The following is a 21,896-nucleotide window of genomic DNA, read 5'->3' as shown; positions in this document are numbered from 1 at the left end:
ATAGTAAGGAAAGCATAGGTGCCAGGTTCTGTGAGTTTTTAAATATATAATTACTTTGTTAGCAACACAGTTCTGTGCTGGTGAGGGCAGCCCCATGTTGCATTGCACTTGTATTGATATTATGAGCACGTAATCCAAAGCAGGATATTGGATCGTACCTCTTTCTCGTCGTCTTTTTTTAAACACATTTAAATCAGAAATCATGTGCATTCTTTGTCTTGCTTAATGTTTTTGGCATTGTTTGTTTCTCATTGTTTTTGTTGCTGGAGTAAGTACTAAAATGAGATGGAAAATTCACGACAAAAACTCGAGTGATTTTTCTCCCTCTTTCTCTCTCAAGCATCTGTTCTTGTGAAGTGACAGTAAGGAGCCCACACAAGCATTTACCCCAGATGCCCCCTCTGGCATCAGCATCTGTCTAATGAGAGAACTCAGTAGCTCCTTCAAAGACTAACAAAGCTGCTTTGATACGATGGCGTTTTAAGGAATTCAAGTGGCGTCTCTCTACGCAGGACTAAAATACATTTTCATAAAAACAGCATTTAGAAAAAAAACTCTCAAGACTAAGAGAGGGTTTTAACTGTATGCTTTTTCTATTCTGCATGTTTTGTCAAGTGACCATCATAGACACAAATCAGTGAAATGGTAATGTCCTGAACACACAGATGTTTAATGTGGTTAGTTTGTCATTTGCTGCCAGTTGAGGTCTTGATAAGGAACATGTACAGTTGTTTCAGAAATATGCTATAATATAACTGGAGCTTGTACTGTTGGTGATGGTTATGTATTACACTTTGACACCAGCAAGGAAATTAAATGGAAGAATTGTTTTTTTTATTTAATGCTGAAATTATTCTACTTTAATGGATAGTTTGTTGCAATATACATCACTGTCTTATAAATAAATAGATTTAAGGTGTCACAGTTGATGTCATATGCTTCTGCAATACATTGTAGACAAATTAGACCCCGCAATAAAATCCATCACGCTGATTGGATGGGCAAGGTCACCCGGACTAGAAGAAGTCATTCTCGAGTAAAGAAAAATAATAGAATTGTTTAAAAAATATTGTGTACTTGAAAATCAAACTATTTAGTCACCATGCTAGTTTACCTGCATGCATTTTTTATTGATAATATAAAATGTTTATCAGATGCAGACATTTTAGTCAAGGTTATGACTGAATGACTCTTTATTTGTCAAAATGAATAATACTCTTTGGAGGTATGACCACATTTAGTAGCTGCTAACACTTAGATGATAGCTTATCCATCACAGACTTGGCCTTGACACCTCCAGGGATCACTTTAGGCGTCAAAGCTATGATTCCTTCGGTGACCTTTGGACGACACACCGCACATAAATCATGCATGGACACGGTCATATCTGAAATTGTCCTGTGAAAGCTACATCAGCAGTGGGATGAAAGAAGCTCAGGTGGACACAGAAATACCTCAGCCACTGAACGTGACGGGGGGAGAGGGGAGACAAGTGGGACATTCATCACAAACAGGGAAGATACTGGAGGAGGAGAGGAAAGGTTGACAAATGGATGAGGTTCTACTCACATGCATGAAGAATGACAGACAAGGGAGCCCCTGTTGTAACACCAGGGATATACAGAAGACAAGGACATTGAGACGACAAGTGGCACTAATCCTACCACTGTGAATGGACGATACACGGCACAAACAAATGAGATTCTGCAGCCAATTGGTGGAATTCTGGTGGTTGTAATAGTCCATTTTGTTATGGCATTGTTGGATTTGTTTCTGCAGCTCTTTGAAAGTTTCACCATTGACATCACAGAATGTTTCTGTTTTGGCAATTTGTGCTTCTCCAGGAGTAGCAACTGCTTCTCACACAGAAAAGAGAAGGCTGAGAATCTGACAGAAAGTCAAACACAATCACATTCCACTGATAAAGAAAATAGAGTATTGTCTGCGTAACTTGGTATTTCGTGGATGAAACTTACAATTTACCTTCTTCTTTTGCTGTTTTTTTCTTCTTCTTTGGTTTTGGTTTTATTTTGACAAGCAACAAGGTAAAGGTGGATCAACTGCAGACCAGTTGGACTCTCACTACCTGCCAACTACGCTTCTTTTAACATTTATTGAACTCGTCAAGATGCAGCCTACTCCCACTGACAATCAATTCATGCTTTTACTTCTTCAGTGTCTTCCTGGATGAAGCAGTTTAGACTCTTGGGGTTAAGTGAATTTCCCAAAGACATATTTGCAAGGATTTCCCACGTTACATTCCCATAAAAACATATAAATCCAGTCCCTAATAAATAATTCACTTTTTTTCGATTTGTTTTCGTTCCACACTAGGTCAGAGGTCAAGGGTCAGCTTCACAGCAGCTTTCTTGGTGCTGGAAGCTAATAACTCCATGTGGAGCAGGGAGTCATTGGTCTGTTTCACAGTTCAGATGAATTGCTGCTGGCTAACAGAAGGCCTTTACTCTTTTGCTCCCCCGCTTGAATGATTGGCTCCTTACCCCCGCCATGCTGTGTTCGACACTAGCGGTATGTTTGCAACGTTGCTGTGATTTCCTACGGTGAGATGAGGGTTTGTGGTGCAGCCAGGCAGAGGCAAATGAACTTGTATAGTCATCTACAGTCTGCTTAAAAAAAGTTTTCTTTCCTAAAACGGGAGAGCTGCTGGGTTTCTTGTCAGGCCAATTAAAATTCACTGGGATATATGACATAAGCACAATGACTGTTTTTAAAATTTTCAGTCCAGGGCTCCAGCCTTTAGGTACCAAGCCACGCAGTAGGAAATTTAACCAAGTTATAGGGCAGGCCATGGTACTAGAGAAGGACCTAGCATTCCAATAACACTGATGTCTCCAAATATTTGGTTAACCTATTACAAACACTGACTTTCATGATCGTCTTTCCAATATTGTGGTAAAAGAAGCAGATTGTTATTTTCTGTTGGTATAAATGATACGTTTGACAGTTGCATAACATTTAATTTGCATATTCAAATATAATTTTTGTATTGGTTTGTATTTTATTGTATTGGTGATAATGATCTGAAGATGAGACTGAACTTATTTTTCATTTTTCAGATATATATCTGTTTAAAAAAAGATGCGCGGAGAAAGAATCTTCTCAGATCTTATTGTGCACTCACAGATTTCTACATCCTGACACATTTCTACATTCTGACAGTGTCAAAGTGGTGTCCGCCTCTGTGTTTCAGGAGGGGTGCAGCAGATGCTATCAAAACAAGGACGCCGTGGACATCCATCACGGTCACTTTTGGAGACAGCAGATCTGCGATGAGCCCACGGCGTGCGTCATTGCGCAGCCACGCATGCATTCGGCTCCCAGTGTTTAATAGGAATCCGCTGACAGAGCACATCCAGTTATCTGGGCAGTCACATGTGCGCATGGAGCAGCGGCTGCTGTCTCAAACCAACCAGGACTGAGGTCTCGATCACAGCCTCCACAGACGCTTACAGGATATCACCGCTACCTTTCTGGCTCTTCTCCTCCAGGATGCACCAACTATTGTGACATGCCATCGCAGATCGGCGCCTTCAGGTAAAGTTTAGGAATAAACTTTGTCACCGTTTCTAGTTTTTGACTCAACATTTACCCAGTGGCACCTGATCTCTCTTCCTCCCTCTGCTTCATCTTTGTGCCTTGCGCGTCTTTTCCCTCTGCGCGCATTTGACTGGTGCGTAACACCAGCTGGACACCCGTGTCCATTTAAAGTCTAAAGTAAACGTGATGCACAGTTAAAGTCCTACCATCGGTAAAACGTTCAAATGTAGTCAATACCAGTCCAGTGTTATAGCCCGTGTCCGTGTGCGCAGCCCACGTTTTCTTAAATCTCCTGCTTTCAATTAACTCTGCCGCCTGAGCTGCCGCTGCACCACAGCTGAGATGATGTCTTTTTTTAACAATCACCAGGGTGATGAGGTTAACAGGTTTTGCTTAACCACGACAATCGTTTAATCGGTGATTGATTTTCTCCCAGGGAAGGTTTTTATGGACATTTTCTGGGCTGAGAATCATCCATTTGGGGCCAAAGAAAACGCTACAGAAAAATGGATTTTAATAATGTACCCGGGGATAAGTTTTATTACGTTAGGTAATAAAGTGCGAGAAAATGAAGGTCGGAAGTCAATTTATATAAGGCTCTAGAGGGTGTCAGTCTGTCGACACCAACAGAGGTTGTTAATAAGGGTCTGTTACTTTTATCATCCTGAAGGTTTAAAATCTAATCATTTCTGATAGTCACAAGGAAGCAACATTTAAGGAAAGTAGGTTTCAAATATAATGTGTAGAATTCCCTGAGCCAAAAGGACGTTGTTTTGTCAATCCTAATTAATAGGGACAGGTCAAGTTGCCTGTGTTGCCTGTGTTGCCTGTGTATCCTTGTTTCGGTGGAACACACTGTGGTGGTACTGGAGATGAAGTGAGGCACAGCTCCAGTCAGGAGACTTCTCCAGCAAAGCAATGCCTCAAAATTGGCAGTGGAAAAGCAAACGCAGTGAGAAATTATTTGGGTTTTCCCCAAATCCTTATTTTCCAAATCTAATTTTCCAGACCATATTTACCACAGAAATATTAATGCCAGTAATTAGTGGAATCAGCGCAGATGGTAAGACACGGTTGCATTTTTTTGTCTTGTTCACTCCTTTAATTAAAAAAAAAAGAAAACAACAGACAGCTGCCTTTTGGATGTGCCTTTCACAGTGCAGGCCAGTCATATCAAGCAGCTGGGTGAGAACCAACATCAGAGCTGGTTTCATGTGGCTGTTATGGTAGAATTATTGACATCAAATAAGAAAAATGGAACAAAGAACGGTTCTACTTACTCTCTAAATCCCTGGTGTTCATGGCAGAATATTGTTTTGTCCAGTTACGTGACCCAACCTTGCACTACAGTATTGTTGGCGCATCAGTCTGTCTCTTACTGTAAAATCCCTCCAGCTGCAATCTAAGCACATGTTCTCCTAGTCAGCAGTTTTTCTGGCTTGGCCAAATAATTTAGCGACAGCCTAGAGTGTGGGGAGCACCCCAGTAGCTGTCACATTGGAAGGCTGAGGTTAACACTCCTTAAGCCAAGGAGTGAAAGTTAAAAAGAAAGACAAAATTGGCACATTTTTATAAATGGAATATCGGTGTTTCAATGACATTGGGTCACATGATGAGGCCAGTAGCCACGATGACCTTAAGGTGACTTTAAATCCATCTAAAGCAGTGGATGGTGCCCAAAGGGGTGAAGGTGAGGTTCGGAGGGTGGAGTGGATTATCATGGCTGACGTGTCACTGAAGGATAGCAGCTAAAGTGAAAAGAAAGGTTAGCGGGAGCAGTGACACCTGCTGTGATGGATGGTTTGAAGACAGGAGACTGAGCTGGAGCTGGTGAAGCTGAATATGATGAGATTGAGCAGAATGGACAGGATTAGAGCACACGGGAACGACGGCTTAGGTTCTGACGAAAACTGACTGGGTGTGTAGAACAGAGACTGTTGACCAGAGCTGCACAACAGGGGAGAGAGAAGAGCCCCCCCCCCAGAGGATTTGTATGGTTTAATTGCATTGGGAATGCAGATGGTAGATTGTATAACAGTAGAGCAGGCATGGAGTAGGGTGAGATGGAGGCAGATGACTTGCCGTGTCAATCCAGGAATGGAGCCGCTAAAAGAAGCATCCGAAGAAAGTGTTGTTCCGTTACTGTTTATACAATTTTTAATCCAGCAATTAGCACGTAGCATCAAAGTCTGAGAGGGTTCATGGCTTAAGGGTTTAGGAAGGAGCTTTGCCGACTCCCTGGGTTCTCCCACCCTCTCAACATTTCCTCCTAGTCTCTATCTACCAGAATTAATTGGGCAAAGTTACGAGTTATTGGTTTTAAAATCAGTATTGATTTCTTCAAGCTGTGTTTGTACCACGTACAGTGGGCATCACTAAACGCCGGACCGAGTGGTGGTCCAGAGCTGTTAACAATCTCTGATAAACTCACAAGATTAGATGATTTTCATGAAGCATTTTTTTTCCCAACGGTCGTGGCTATAGACAGATGGTGCTGCTATTCCAGATAATACGACTACTGCTTCACTCAGTTGAGCCAATCAAATGATTGGTTTACCATGCATGGCCAGTGCACCCGAGCAGAGAGGAAGAGACAGTGATGACAGAATGGCCTGCTCCAAATGAAGGAAGGTTGGTGAGGAAAACTGTTAATTTAAAAAATAGAATAGACAGAAAAATTGATGTTGATGATTTATGTTCCCGTAAGCAGTTTTAAAACGTGCGATATATATATTTTGAAAATGAGGCATTTATTAATTAATGGTGGAAACGTGAACAACAAGGTTGTCCCCTGAGGTCCGAGCTGAGGGATGTATGTGTTTCGCACCAAATTAATCACGATTAACCACGATCGAATAAAATGTGACACAGTTGACAAAGATAAAATGGTTAAAATCAGAAAAAGATCCCAGGTTTCAAACGTTTTTGTCCACATAACAATAATTATGAATAGCCGACAATTCTGATGGATCAGAAATTAAACACAAATAAAAAAAAACTCACTCTCTGGCCGTGCTGCCAACACCATTTTTTTCACAACAGAGAGAAGGAATGAATTGCTGCTGTTGCTGTATTGGACATGTGGCTTTGTTGTCCTCATTTTCAGTTATCTCTTCATATTGATTTTTGTTCTTCTGTTTTCTCTGGTCTAGTGAGCTAAATGCTAGCGTTGCCCTGTGCCCCTGCTGGGGTTGGTAATCACTCTCAGTGGCACCCGTTGTTTTATGTCAGGCACAAAGCTTATTAACCGACGTGTCGTCTCTGAGTTATTAGAAACAGGAAGTAAATGTGGGGATTCTTAAGTGGAAAAGTTGGGAATACAGAAAGTAAGACATTAAAGTTGAGCTTTTATGTTTCGGCAGATAATGAAAACAAGGGAACAAGGAGATTACATGCATTACTGGGCAATGGGAAACCAATACCACAAAGTTCAAAGACACGGGATACTACTGTACACAAGGACATAGAGCTGCCGTGTTTTGTCTTTCTGTTCCAGCAACATACTAAAACATGTTTTATGTCATATTTAACAGGGATATTTAACATAATTAATTATGATTAAACAAAAGGTAATATATATATATATATATATGACAGCCTGACAAATATAAATTCTATTTGTAAACCTAATGAATAAACAGCACAGAGCCACACCCTGCTGAGTGATTTATATTCATCCTTCATACTCTGAGGTAATGTTTGCCCTTGGAAGAATTAGTTTGTGAAAGGATGAAGCGGCCTGTCTCCGAACCTCTGGGACCAACAGACACATTCGCTCTTCCTAGTTTTAAAACTCTGTAATTATTAGCTTTCTCCCTCGCTGTATCATCATACGGCAGACGAGATCATCATACGGTAGACTCTCACAGCCCATTAAAGAATGCTCAGTGGTCACAGGGGACAGTTCTGGAACCCCAGTGAATTGTTTGCTCTAAACAGTGTAGTAATCCCGGCTAACAAGCTTGTTAAACAGAGCTTAGTTTTAGTCCAATTTGAAAGTCAGCTTTTGAACCTACTGTGTCAATCTGACAATCTGATTCTACTATCATTTCTGCAGATATCAAATGCTTTGACTTGTCTTGAATATTAAAAAGGTTGTTGTTCATTGTGAGAGAGAATGCTTCAGACTGCATTTAAAAAACTACCAAATAACAGTCATTTTATAGTTGTTATTTTCTTTGTAGTCCTGGTCGGGAATTCCTTTAAAATAAATGTAAACAATTACCACACCATCAAACCAAATTATTTCTGAAATGCTGCCATCTGTAGGTCTGTTTAACATTTTGTAATTCATTTTATAAAACCTACAGTTTATCAACTTATGATCAGTTATTTCCTGTAAAACTTGTTGTTTTACTCGTCATCCTTAGCACAGCGATAACTCTAAATCTGCCAATACTTTTCCACCCGGGTGTATTTCAGCAGCGTCATTGTTCCTTCATCCCAATAATATAACAAAGTACGAAAGAACACAAGCCCATCTGGGGAAAATGAGGAATATATGTCAGCCACAGTCTGAACTGAATACTCCAAAATGAAGGCGAGAGAGGAGAGGTCTGCCGCTAAGATGAAATGCATAGAGTTCTTAATGTCTCTGTGACACTCTGTCATTATATGTGTGAAAGAAAGAGTGAGCTTGAGATTACATCTGTCAGACGGCGCTCTCAGATCCATAACACTCTCACAAAGTCGAAAAATGTTTGGTTCTGCCGAGGCCAGAAGATCTCTCTTTATTTATTTTACATTCAGATATTACAGTAGTTATTTGGTACCACTATACCATAATACTGTCCTTTATTAGTTTTTACTATCCATCCATCCATCCATACATGACGGTGGCTTGAAGAACACGTTGCGAGATAAATGCAACTTTCTAAACTCTGCCCTCATCAGTAATGATCAGTCTACAGTCAGTCTACATTCCCTCACGATCCTCGTCAGGCCTAGACCTTCTCTCTGCCCTGTGCCTGCGGAGGCTGCTCTGACACCTGCACTGTCTGACCTGAGCTTGAAGCCTACACCAACGCACGCTTGGCGTGGAGATGGTATTTTAAGCTTAAGCTGCATTGCGAAACCTGAACACGACCATTTTCCTCTTGGTCCTTTTTGAGTCAGTAATGCTGTCTACCAGAATGTCTTCTTAAGAATATACAAGCAGAGAGAAAGTACTGTGGAAATGATATTTCAGGATGTTTTTAGGTGTACAACGTGTGGATTACACATGAGACCCCTGATTGGTGTAATAATGTAACCACTGAGGTAGTCACGGAAACCATAAAGAAGTAAAAAAAAAAGTTGAGTTTGAGAATTGACTGTCACATGGAGGCCACAATAGTAGGTTTGTGTCTGATGATGACTCATCCATCATGGCTGTAACGAGTATCTTTAGGAAATGTAGGAATGGAATTTTGCACAATTAGATGAAGTGACTCACTTCTGCTGCAAACACTTTTTTATGGCTCGCCCTTTCCAAGTTAACTTGACATCAAACATTGAGTCTCTACTGTAACTGAGAGACTGCTGCGTGTACTGAGTACTGGATAATTGGTGGAGAGTTGTTTCCTTCACACGTTTGAGAGGCGTGATCAGGATGGGACACTCACTAAAATCATGAACCTCACTCAACCACTTTGCATTTCCATTTTCAAAATCCTGCTATTTGAAAAAAGCAACAATTGCTTTGCCATCTCTTTGAATGATAAAACATACTTTTTGACAGAAGCAGGTGAAATATTTCTTTTAAATCACAGTCTAAATATTAAGGAACCAGCGGTTTGTAAAAAGTTGTCATATGCATCTATCTTTGCTTTTATTCATGGTATGGTAGTATCAGGTTCAGTCTTTTATGAGTGGGTAGATGGAAGGATCAAATGAAAAAGTTTTTGGTCCTCAAATGATAATATTAAAGTCACGGCAACATTGTCCTGAAATTTCTTACACACAGAAGATCCTGGGTTCGATTTCCACATACTTAATGGCGCCGTGCTGTGGCGACCTGGGTGAGTTGCAAAGACTCACACTGAATTTCCCCCTGTTGGGACAAATAAGGGACTACAATTATACTAATAAATGTAGTGAGATTTTTGTTGATGTATGACTAATGTATTAGAATTGTTTCGTTTGTTGCTATTTGTTGTGTGTATAAATAGTTTTTTATCATTTCATTTGCCTGAAGATTTTTTTTTTCATCAAAGACTTCAGTCATCTCAGTTTCTCTCCAGGGCTGTAGCTACAGAAGTTCTGTTTTTCCTGACATACATCTTTTTTGTACATCACAGCCTGAGAAGTTTTCCTGTAACTTTACATTAAACATTTCCTTTTTAAAATCCCACCTCACCGTCCACAGCAGCCTGGTTAAGTCACTCTGGTCTCTGAGGGTTCTTTGTCGGCTTTTCATCTTCAGAGAGACTGGATTAAGGCAAGCAGAGAGACACAGAACAGGGGAAGAGCAATCTGAAAAACACGGCTGTACAAAAAAAAAAAAACCCTAAAAATTCAGAAGTTCACGTCAGGCAATCAGACATTAAGAAGAGGTCATTATGCTGTTAAATTATCACTCTTATTGTCTAATGCTGGACAATCACAATGTGACAGTGTCATTTAGAACTTTAGAATAAAATGATTTCAGCGTTGACAAAGCCACATCTTTTAGTCTTCATTCAGCTCTAATATCCACCTAACCTGCTTGTGACTGTGCTTCCCCATTCCAGATAAACTCTACCTAGTGTCCGAGCCCTCAGCACCATGGCCGTCTCTGCGTCTGGATGGACCGTGTTCACTTTCCTCCTCATTAGCAGGTAAGACTCTCTCCAGCAGGAGAAATGCAGCGGCTGGGCTCTGTTCACTGGCAGGAAGCATAATCTTGTCATGTCAGGCTCCTAATTTGGAACAACAACAAAGCTTGTGATGCTGCGGGTTAAGGAGGAGATAGAGTTCTCCTGGTTTTATCTTAATGCTCAATAAGAACTCCCCATGCATCGGGCAAAAAAGCCCTAAAATTCCACTGGCACTTTCAGAACACTGCTGAGCAGAAGCAATGAGGCAGCATCCGACGCCACATGCATCAGTCATTGCATACAATTGGTGTAATAATCCCGGCAGAGGTCACACAGAGAGGAGCATGCAGCGTTTGGGAGCACATTTGTGGGATACTGTGAAGAGACGTCTCCTCTCTGCTGACGGTTTATTTTCAAAGCTGCCGTAAAAATGCACTTCGCACATATGAAGAGCAGAGAACCATCAGACACCACTGCTAGACCAGGAGTGTCCAAATGATCTACCTGAATATACCTGATATGTGCATGAGATTTTGATTAAATAAAGGCAGCTGTGTGGCCAGGACCATGTTAGTCCTGGCGATAAGCATCTAAAAATAGAATTTCATCTGCATTTTTAATTTTTATTTTAATTGCTCGTGATCTAGCAGTTTTCCCTTTGAGATCCACTGATAAACTGTGACTCATCAGACGCCACTGTGCTGAAAGATCTTTTTTATATTCACTTCATTACATGGTTGCATGTCCAGATTCATCTGCTTTAGTGTGGTTATGTTATCATAACAGTAGATACTTAATTGGATCTGAGAGTTTAAGAGACTCCTGAAGATGACTCCATGGGTCAGTGTGATGATTAAAACCATCGTCAAATATCACTGAAGTGCTCACTCTTTGGACATCGACACTCTTTGTCTAGGTTAACCACATGTTTCTGTTAATATTCATTTGTATCAGCTGTGGAAGAATAACTTTAAATGAAATCACAATAGCCAACAATCAATGCCAACTATCATTTTCACTTCACCCAGTTGTATCTGTATGTTCTGAGGAGGCAGATGAAGTTTCTATCCTTTGGTCTTTGTTTGTGAAACTTCAGTGTGAGACGAGGCTCAGACTTCAGTCTCATCCACAGATGTTAAGCACTTACACCAATAAGAAAAAAGGCTTTGGTTCTCATGGCAACTGATGGTCTTTCTGTGAGGGGTGCTCTTGTTTTGTCTGTGTGTGGGTTTTCTGCAGCCCCTCCAGATATGTAGGGTTTGGTCAATGGAACACCACAGGTACTATTGTGAGTGTAAATGTTGTGGACTGGTCACATCTCCACGGTGTGTCTGTCCTCTTAAAAAAATATTCCACATTCACAGAAGACATTTATTAGTTGGACCATAGACAGTACTACACAGTGTATCAACTACTGTATATTCATCGTATGTACTATGTTTAGATGCTACGGTAGAAATGCTGTCATTTGATCTTAAAAACACATCAGCTTCTTGAATCTTAATGAATGCCTTTGAACTTTAAAAGGCGAAGAGACAGAAACATCAGAAAACAACAGCATTTTTTTCTTTCTCCTTTTCAACAGAAAACATTATTTTCTTGCAGTCAGGACCTTTTCTGCACGCCCAGACGATGAAAGCACATCTCATTTTATGACATGCATATAAAACGAAACGAAAGGAAAATGTGGAAATAACAAATGTGAAAAATGGTTATAGTGGAGACACCCGACCTGACAAAGTACACGTACCTTCATGAATATTAGTATATTATATATTCATTATGTATCAAAGTGATTCAGCAAACCTAATTACGAGAATTCAAACTCCAGGTTACATTCTGTAGGCATTATTAATGAGAACCATGGAACTCAAACGTTTTATGGAGATGACCTTTAACCTTGGTTGTGCTGAAACTGTCCTGACCCTCACCTCCTTCCTGTCGTAGCCTGTACTGATGAAGGCTCATAAAAGGTCTTGAAGGTCACACATCCATCAGTAGGAGAAGCCTCACAGAGACATGAATGCTCTGCTCTGAACTCCCTGGGAAGACAAATGTCCTCCTCCATGTTGAGGTTATACAGCAATACTCTGAGAACCATTCTAATGTACTGGGAAGGGATTGATGTCAACCCACTCTCAGACAGATTTTGTTCCTGACATGATGTAGCTCTGACAACGATGGAGCGTGCCTTCTCTCCATGAGGCAGCAGAGAAAGAAAGATATTTAACAGGACAGGCTGAAGAATCACAACTGAGCTTCAGGTTCAAGTTTTAAATTAAAGGGAAACGTGTGTTTTTTTGGTTTTTATCTGTGAAGCAAAAGTTGTTCTTAAAAAAATCACTATCGATCTAAAATCTTAGAATCATTCCAACCATCCATCTGTCCATCCATCTGTCCATCCATCTATCTGACCAATCAGAATTTGTTCTGTAGTCTGATCTGTTACACAGAGTGGCACCTACTGTAGTACTTTTCACTGATATGTGTCAGTGGAGGACCAAACCAAGGCCCAAATTACGGCATGCTTATATTCACACCATCATGTTTGTTGCCACGGTGACGTCACCAACCATACGTTTTTCCAAGTGGCTGAATGTAATTGAGTGTCTTTGCTTGTTTTTGTTGTTGTCCAGGATTATATAAATAGTTTTGTAAAAACACTTTAGCTTGATTGGCTGATTGGCTGAGTGGTGTTTCTGGTGGACCACTTATGTAAATCGTTGCCGTTGATGTGGAACATCTTTCTGCTTTTGACAAGTAAATCTTCCCTCTGATGTCTGAGCTGATGCTTGAGACTATTTAAATTTTGAAAAAAAAAAAAAAATCCGTCCAGTTATATTTCAGCTATGCAAAGTGGCATAAGCTGCATGGTTGAATTGGTTACTGTGTCTTTTACCATGAAGAAAGGTAAAAGTAGAAAGAAAAAAACCCCAACAGATTTATATGGAGGGCTTTAACATACCTATAATAAATGGTGACTACACACAGTTTAAATAACCTTGATACATGTGTTGTTTAGTAACTATTAAGTCAAGATTAACAAATTTATATTTTTCACTTATTGTATTTTAAATATATATTGACCTATGTCAATTCTATGCCTTTTAATTTAGTACTGCCACTATAATATTCTTTAGTATCACTTAACGGGCCCTACACAAACATAAACGACTCAAAACATCATTTTAAGCCGGTGACTACATCTGTTGGATGAGATGACTACTCCTGCCTCATTTACTTTCTGACACAGCCTGTCTCACAGAAGACAAGTGAAAGACACTGAGTCAGAAGTGCCCGTCCTTTAAAGTCCTTTAAACCCATCATCCTGATTGTAAAGTTTTGACAGCACATGGTCATGATGAGGATGAATAGTGTTTTCTCTGAGGACTCCTGAGTGTGTGAGCTGTAATTCTGACAGAATTACCCATGGAGGTACTGTTGTCTCATCTCAGGACTAAAGATTTGTTCTTCAATCATACTTAGCACTGCAGTACAAATGTCCAACACGGGGCAAATTCTGTCACCCTGCTGCAGTCCCAAGCCTTGAGATCACACATTGGTTCTCTCTGATCACGCTATGACAACATAATGTGTGCTCAGTCCTGAGGTGTTCTTGTACTTTATGTGAAAAATGATGGTGTGTGTTATTTCATGATCACACCTGATAAGAGATTATTATTGGATGGGTTAAAATAAAGTTTGACAGGCACAATCATCTGTGACAAGTCAACCACCAGAGAACAGAAATTTGAGCCAAAGACCAGAAGGTTTCTGCTGTTCGAACCATGCAGGCAGGCATTAAAGTGTTTGAAATCCCGTCTGGTTGACAGGCTGTTTTTAGAGAGAATTGCTTCAGGTTGTGTCATCAGAAATGTGTAAGCAGTAGTGTTCAGTGGCCTGAAACAAGAAAATGGTACAAGTGTCAGTGATGCAACTGGAAAGAAGAGAAAACAAGTAAAATTTGTAGAGCTAAATAGTTTTTGACTGATCATTTAAAAATCACTGAGATTGTTTTTTCCCGGGTCAGAAACTCTCTGTGTCTCTCTGTCATTAAGACCAGACAGGTCAAGACAAAGTCTCTTGGACGCCATAACAGGGAAAAGATGGATTCTCTACGCATCAACTGCAGCGCTACATTACCATGGCTAAATAGTGGGCTGTCGATTAATTAACAGTTGTGAATTCATCACAATTAATCAAGATTTATTCCTATTTTTCTTTATTTTTTTAGTATAATCTGATTGATGGAATTTTTATTAAGGAGAAAATATCAAGAACAATTAGCGAAAGTATAACTGAAACTTTTTTCACTTGGGAATTCTTCATGATATGATTGTACCTGGCTGTGTTTTGTATATTTTATTAGTGTTTCCCTGTCGATCTTGTCGTGTTATGACAGCCTTTCATGCAGTACCTGTGTTTTGTGTACATGTGTTTGTTTGAACTGTTGCTGGAATGATTGTATCAGAGATTGCGTCCTTGTCTAACCAGCGTGGTTCCCCCTCAGACAGTGGCTTGCAGACATATGTGCACGGCGCCTCCTCAGACAACTGCTCTCTTAAGGCTAAAAGCCATTTCCACACTGATTGCCATGCACCACGTCGATCCCCACGCCACAGGATACTTCTTTTGATGATTTAAGGATAACTTTCAAGTCGCTGCGATCAACTGAAACTCTGTCCGAGGTTACGCAAAGTTCAAGGCACAAAACTTTTGACAGTCATGTCAGTTTGCACGAGCTTACAACACCCAGTTACTCCCAGTCACTCACACTCACGCTCACAACACTTTTCTTATCAGTTCCTTAAATAAATTTGGTCAGTAACAGTGATTGGCAGGTTTAATTATATGTCGTCAATAACTCCCATAAGCCCATGAGATGCAGGAATTAATTAGTCATCACCTGCTAACTTAACCACCTTTGAGGAGGTATTTAGGCATCCATTTAACAAACGTTAAAATGAAAGAATGGCAATATTCTTGAACAAGCCTCCAGCCCATGAGATGCAGGAACTAATTAGTCATCACCTGCTAACTTAACCTCAGAAATTCATTTTGAATTACAGACAAATGCTAGCTAGTTAGCTCCAGGAACATCTTAAATCACAGCAGTGTTTTAGGATGTTGAATTTGCAGTGGTCCAATATTAACAACTTTTCATCTATGTCCAGTGTCTATCGATTTATCCTCATTTTGTAAGACATAAAATCAGTTACTTCAAAAGATTGAACCATAAAAATTTTAATACGTTTTTGAAACAAATTGGCTCGTTGTTAAACCATGGTGTGAAAAATAATTGGCCTCTAGGGGGATCATTTGAAAACTAATAGATTAAAATAGCTACTTGGCAAATTTCTATAGAGTTTATGAAGTGTTGCAGCTTCACAGGGAAATGTTCTCTGCTCATGAGGAGACTGAGAAAAAAAGTGAATGAAAAGCCAACTTTTTAACTTTTAAATGTTTTGTCAGTAAGTGACTTTCTTTCTTGATGGCATTTAATTTGAGAGCTGGTGGAGTGTTTAATTTTATTTGAGAGCACAGTGAGGCTAATTAACATTTTGTGAATATTATCTTCAAAAACTTTGGTCTACACTGTTGGATGTAGTTTTCTTCAACAGCAGTGAAGAACTTATATATTTTTAGCCAGACCTGCGGTATAACATATTTATTGATGAAAGCTGACGCTTTCTTACTAAACTATTTCTTATTTCTTATATCTATCTAATCTTCTTATTTTGTATTGAGAAGTGGTATAATAGTGTTTCTTGTGGATCATGTGTTTTTGGACAGTTTCTTAGATACAATAGTCCCATCTACATAATTGTTTTGGGAACCAGAATTAAAAATGTGATTTATTCACACAAAACATGTAGCAATTGCAATTCTGTTAAACACAGTTGTGTCATATTCAATGGTTTATTTTTTATTTTTAGGCCGATTTTGAAGTCTAGTTCTTCTACTTCTCATCTAGATTTCTGGCATTTTCTCTGTGCTTGGACTCATTTCTCTGGTGGAAGATAAACCCACCGTTTGGAGAGACTCACCAGATGCCACTGAATATTGAATTTATTTCATGTCCAAGTTCTGTGGAATTCTTTATCTATTATTAGACCAAACTGATCAGCCTGAAGTTCAACATCAAACTCAACAAAAAAGTTCTGACAAACTTAATCTTTTCCCACCCAAAAAACAAATGCACATTATAAGTCATTAGTCCCAAAAACCCACACAATGTTTTAAAAAATGGCAATGATAATTTAATTGAAAATGTTGATAATTTCTTATGAGCAAAGTCTAGTTCAGAGAAAAAAATGTTTTGGTAAACTAAAAAAGAAATAAATTTATTTAGAGAGATTTATATATTATTTTATATTGATGACAATTAGCATTTTATACCCAACGTATTTACATCTCCATGTAAATGTCAATCATATATGCATGTTTACAGATAAATGTTTTATATATATATATATATATATATATATGTGTGTGTGTGTGTGTGTGTGTGTGTGTATAATAATGTTTTATTATTACACAATCATTCCATTGTCTGCATTAGATCAGTCTTGGCGTTTGGATAAGGTCTGTTTTAAGGTGGCGTGTCAGGAGGTTCATGGAGCAGAAAGGCTCTTTGGTTAGAGAAGGTGAGCAGGTGGTGCTGGATGACTGGTTCATACGCAGGCTTTTCTCTCCGGAGGCTGCAGCTCCTTTTTTTAGCCATATGCCCTGTCAGTTATCTGTGACATCCTGTCACTGTGCTCACTTCATCTAATTGGCTACCGGCCTGGCTTGATGGACGGGGGAACATTCAGAAATGTAATGGCGAGCAAATCTAATGACGTTGTGATGTTTTATTCTGCCGTACAACAGTGAGTAGGTTCATTTGCAGTCGTGCACTGCTATTTCTGAAAAGAGGGGACGACGGCAGTGCTGCCCTCTGGGTTCACCAGCATCTGCACATGGAGATAACGGTCTGGAGAAATCAATTTTCTGATGGTGTCACAGACATGCCATGTGACCCTGTGGTTAATTAAACAGACAATTCTATTCTCAGTTGAACCATCAGTGGCTCCATGAAGTCTGGCTCACTGGAACCTGCTTCTTCAGTAGTGTCCACATCTGTGCGTTGTAGTAAATGGAAATTGCATTATGCTAAAACATTATTAAGGGGAGAAGATAACCAACACACCACAGCACTGAAGCCACTCGAGCTCAGTGAACCCACTCAAACTGGAGACTGGGTCGTCAGTAACCAGGGCTGTGAGACTGAAAAAGTTTATCTCACGGCAGGGTTACAAACAGTGTTTACCTTCACCAAAAACAAAGCTCTCTCCAAAATGTTACTATTTTATAGATTTATACTTGTCAAAAAGTGTACTGTCTAATGTCATCTGCATCACACAGCAAACTGCTGGGAGATGCCAGAAACTGGCTCATTAGCGATTGTGCGGCTGTAATTGATTGAAGGCTGCATGGATATGGAAGGGCATGGAGAGTTGATAGTGCAAAGAGAGCAATATTACAGTTTAATTGGCAGGATGTGATGAATGAGGCTCTTCATTGACACTTCATCGCTTCACTAAGCATTGGTTTTAATGCGTGTGCGTCGGAGGACGAGCTGCAGCGAATTTCCACATTTGTGATACTCAATAATAAGATGCTGTGTTAACATTCACGTAAATTAGAAATTGTTGATGTTGAGATGAGTACTTTGTGTTATGTTTAACATATTCAAGTCAATTTTAGGTTGAATGTGCCTAGGAGACACACATTTTAGTAGGTTTTTTTTGTTATCAAAGTAAATGTCAGTATTTGGAGGCGCATACAGGGAGTCAACTGTGACTGCATGAAAGGAGGTGACGGACTGTTTACATCCACGTGAGCCGGTGATTTAATCAAAGGTGAACATTTCCTCCTAATATTGGGTTTGTCTGCTGCTGTGTATTCAGTCCAGGAGAGAAATATTTGGGCCTCATGTTTGTTTGTTTTTTAATTTTGATTCTAGTTTTAAAACTGTTAAATCCTTGAGACAAATGTGTTTTGTGAATTTCAGCAATACGAATAAAACTGGCCTGAGTTGTTAAATGAGTTGTCTTCTGAGGAAAAGCGAGGATGACATGTAAACATTAAGAACACGTCCGTTGTTGAAGTCATTGCATTCATCATGTTCTCTCGGGTTATTGTCCTGAGACATGAAGCATCAAACACTGAGCAGAGTGATGTTATTATCTGAGTTATCACACAGAGACACATCTGGCAGAGGAGGTGATCTGAGTGGAGACCACAGGCTGGGCCACAGATGCCACAAGTAAACTGAGGAATATGGACCATTGTCCTTGGTCAGGAACCAGTGTTTACAGTACTACGGATTTTGTTTAAGCTAAACTAATCCCTGTGCTGCTTCTTTACTACTGACAGGAGACACTGATATTGAGTTTTCCATCTTTCAAAACAAAGGTAGATTAAATTTAATTTGATTTCTGTAGGGTAGCATTAAGACAGAATTATCTCTGCTATGATGGATTTCCACGAGGGGCTCGGGGCGGGGTTGGTTTGTCTTTTGGTGGATGGGGGGGGGCTCACTTTGCAAATTTTGCTTAGAGCTAGGGGCAGCCCTGCTGGTGGTACATGTGCTGACTGGCTATTGGCTGGTCAGGGAAAATCTGACCATTACCATAAATGTCCGTTCGAATCGGTGCGACTCTGTCACATGCAGATACAGAACTGTCATCTTAGGTCGACTGTCAGAATGAACAATGGGTAAATGTGACATGGAAGGATTTAAACTAAAGCTAAAAGGCTGAGGACAAACAAGTCGAAGAGCTCATTAGTGAAAACAGTCGAAGATTGTGATGATCAGGAAACAGACTTTCATCTGGCAATGATTTTTCTTTACTGCATTCACCAAACAACGTAGTGATTATTGGTGACTGGAATACAGCAAAGATCCTGTTGTGTAGACCATGGGATGAATATTTGTTCTGACAGCAGAGTTCAACCAGTGACTTGACAGAAATGATCATGCAGTGGGACAACGTCCAACTCCTGAGCTCACTATGACTTACAGCACGACACATCACACACATCAGGATCTGTGGCACTGAAACTAAATAAAGACATGTGATCACATATTTCAAAAGTCTTCTCCAGCTCAGGTTCCGACAATCAATATGTCATTTGGTTTTTCTTGACGGGCAGCCCGTGGGGATTGTTGTGCTGGGCTGACAGCAGGTGTTTGTGGAAGGCATACACTGAGCAGACAGCCCTGTCTGGACCGAGAGGGACCCTGCAGTCCATACTAATGAGTTATGATCGTGTGTGTCTGTGTGTGTGTGTTGGTAGGACAAACATAGTCCAAATATTCACATTTTCACACAGCAAGTCAGGGACGAGTTGTTTACATTCAGACGTTCAGTTTATTTCCACATATTCAGGATTTGTCTGTTTGTCAGGTCAGAAATCTTTAAAGGTCTTTTCCTGTGTCTGCTCTCAGACAGAGATAAAGTCTGAGCAGATGGATTATGGGAGAGGAGCTGCGGGCCTGTAAGCACATTTTCTGTTTTTTATCAGATGATAAAGTATTGGGAAAAGTTAGAGACCAACCGGACTGTCACGTTCAGCAAGTACTGAGATATAGAACCCTGTCGTTTCTGCACATTTGTCTTGAACTTTATCTATCCATCCATCCATCCATCCATCCATCCATCCATCCATCCATCTATAACTTAAGTTTTAAAATATTCTATTAAATATAATAAGCGTTCTTGCCTTCAACTAAAAAGGTCAGAGGTTCGATCCCCTGTCTTTCTGTGTGGAGGTCACATGTTTTCCCGGTGTGTCCACAGGTTTTCTCTGGACGCTCTAGCATCCTTCAGGATTATGTTAATTAACCCGAGGTAATGTGAGTGTGAATGGGTGTTTGTCTCCATATATGGACTTGTGCTTGAACTGTCCCTGTTGTGACCTTAAAAAGGATTAAGTGGTGGGAGATGGCAGATGTTTACGTTAGGTACAACTCAGGGTTTTCTTTTCCTTCTAAAAATAAAACATCCAAGGATGCATGAAATTTGGTTTTCTAACAAGCATAGACCTTTTGGTGCAGAAAACATGACAGTTAACAAAAAATGTCTCCAGGCTCACCTCACAGATTCTCCATACTGTGTCTTCCCTCTGGAGTGTAACAGTGGAGCTGGCAGTAACCTGCTGCTGGAGGAGGCGGGACGAGCCGGGAATATAAGCTGATTTGGCACAGTCAGATGAAACAGCCTCAGTCTTCAGTGAGAGGTGACTCTGGTCCAGAGGCTCAGTCCAAGTGTTGGATCAACCAGGACGAACAGATGGGAATTCAAATGCTGAAAAATGACAAGTTATCAGTTCATGGGAGTTATCGATTAAGATTTTGTCAAAATGTGGTGGTATTTGGATATATATGTACATACAGTATATACATGGCTCATCTCTGCTAACTGCTAATTCATTTTAAAGCCAAGGTAGCATATATACCATATAGCGATAATTTGTTCAATACCTGTGTGTATTTGTACTGAACATCCAGTACTGAACAGTTTGTGATGGATACACATGCTGTACTGTTACACACTATACACTGGGAAAACAATGAAATCCTAATGAGGAAACTCCCCTGATGCCATCCACAAAATGTAACTTATTGTGCACGGATGAGAATGTTTTGTTGTGCTGGACCATAGCATCATCATCATCATTCCAGACATAATAAAATACACTCCTTTCACAGAGAAATTACCATACAACATCAACGAGGATGTTTTTTTCTCAGCCCCTGTTCAGCGACTACATGGATCATTTTGACAGAAAGCAATAAGGAGGACATCAGTAGGAACTGTAACAAAGGAGTTAGCTCCAAAGGAAGTTTGTGGCAAGTTAATATTTCCTAGCATTTGCACTGGTGAAAAATTAATTATCCTCCTCTGTTACAGCTCCATCCTGACGATTTAGTGCATGGCAATTTGACTTGTGCCTTTAATTAAAGCCCTATTGCATTTCCTGTCACACATTTAACTGGAAGTAGGAAAAAGAGCGTCTGAAACCCTGCCAGTGTGGGGAGATTTTTTTCCCCAGCCTCAGCTGATGGGATGATCTGTTTTGCTTCAGCACCTTTTACATCACACTGCAGCCCTGGGCCTCCAGGCTTTCTTTCTACAGGGCAGGCATTCTGCATTTAGAGTCTGATTTATACACAAACATGTGTACCACTGGGGCAGGCACAAGGCATGTTGGCGTCCCCCACTGCGACTGCCAGCAAAATAATCACCTTCCCACACTTCCATGTGCCTTGAAGGATAAGACTTAGAAATAAAACAAGTCTCATAGAAGAAACTGGTAAAAAATGAAAAGATAGGGATTAAAATATCTTACACCGGCAGTTTGAAGTAAATATCATATCATCACCAGGTGGTTACAGTCTTCATCACATGATCTTATTCTCGTTTTCACCTCCGAGCCGATCTGAATATACTTTGCTTCTTCTTTTTTGCTTTTTGTTTTTAAGTCTTTTTTTTTTACTGTGAATATAAATCT

The 21,896-nt window shown here is 40.0% G+C and overlaps 1 protein-coding gene across 3 annotated transcripts in view; it reads left to right on the top strand.

Moving 5' to 3' along the window:
* Window positions 1-21,896, top strand: part of LOC103387524 (gamma-aminobutyric acid receptor subunit pi) — a 55,259-nt gene that overhangs the window by 20,349 nt on the left and 13,014 nt on the right. For all 3 annotated transcript variants that reach the window (XR_003051317.1, XM_008322206.3, XM_008322207.3), the window contains exons 3-4: window positions 3,212-3,555; window positions 10,269-10,355. Coding sequence is in view for 2 of the 3 variants with exons in the window: in XM_008322206.3 (XP_008320428.1) it covers window positions 10,303-10,355 (53 nt within the window). In the remaining variant the exon portion in view is untranslated. The remainder of the gene's footprint in view (window positions 1-3,211; window positions 3,556-10,268; window positions 10,356-21,896) is intronic.

The sequence above is a fragment of the Cynoglossus semilaevis genome, chromosome 12 (assembly GCF_000523025.1).
Source record: "Cynoglossus semilaevis isolate Cse_v1.0 chromosome 12, Cse_v1.0, whole genome shotgun sequence".
Lineage (NCBI taxonomy): Eukaryota > Metazoa > Chordata > Actinopteri > Pleuronectiformes > Cynoglossidae > Cynoglossus > Cynoglossus semilaevis.
Note: the sequence above shows the minus strand (reverse complement) of the source record. Positions and strands in the feature narration are given on the sequence as shown.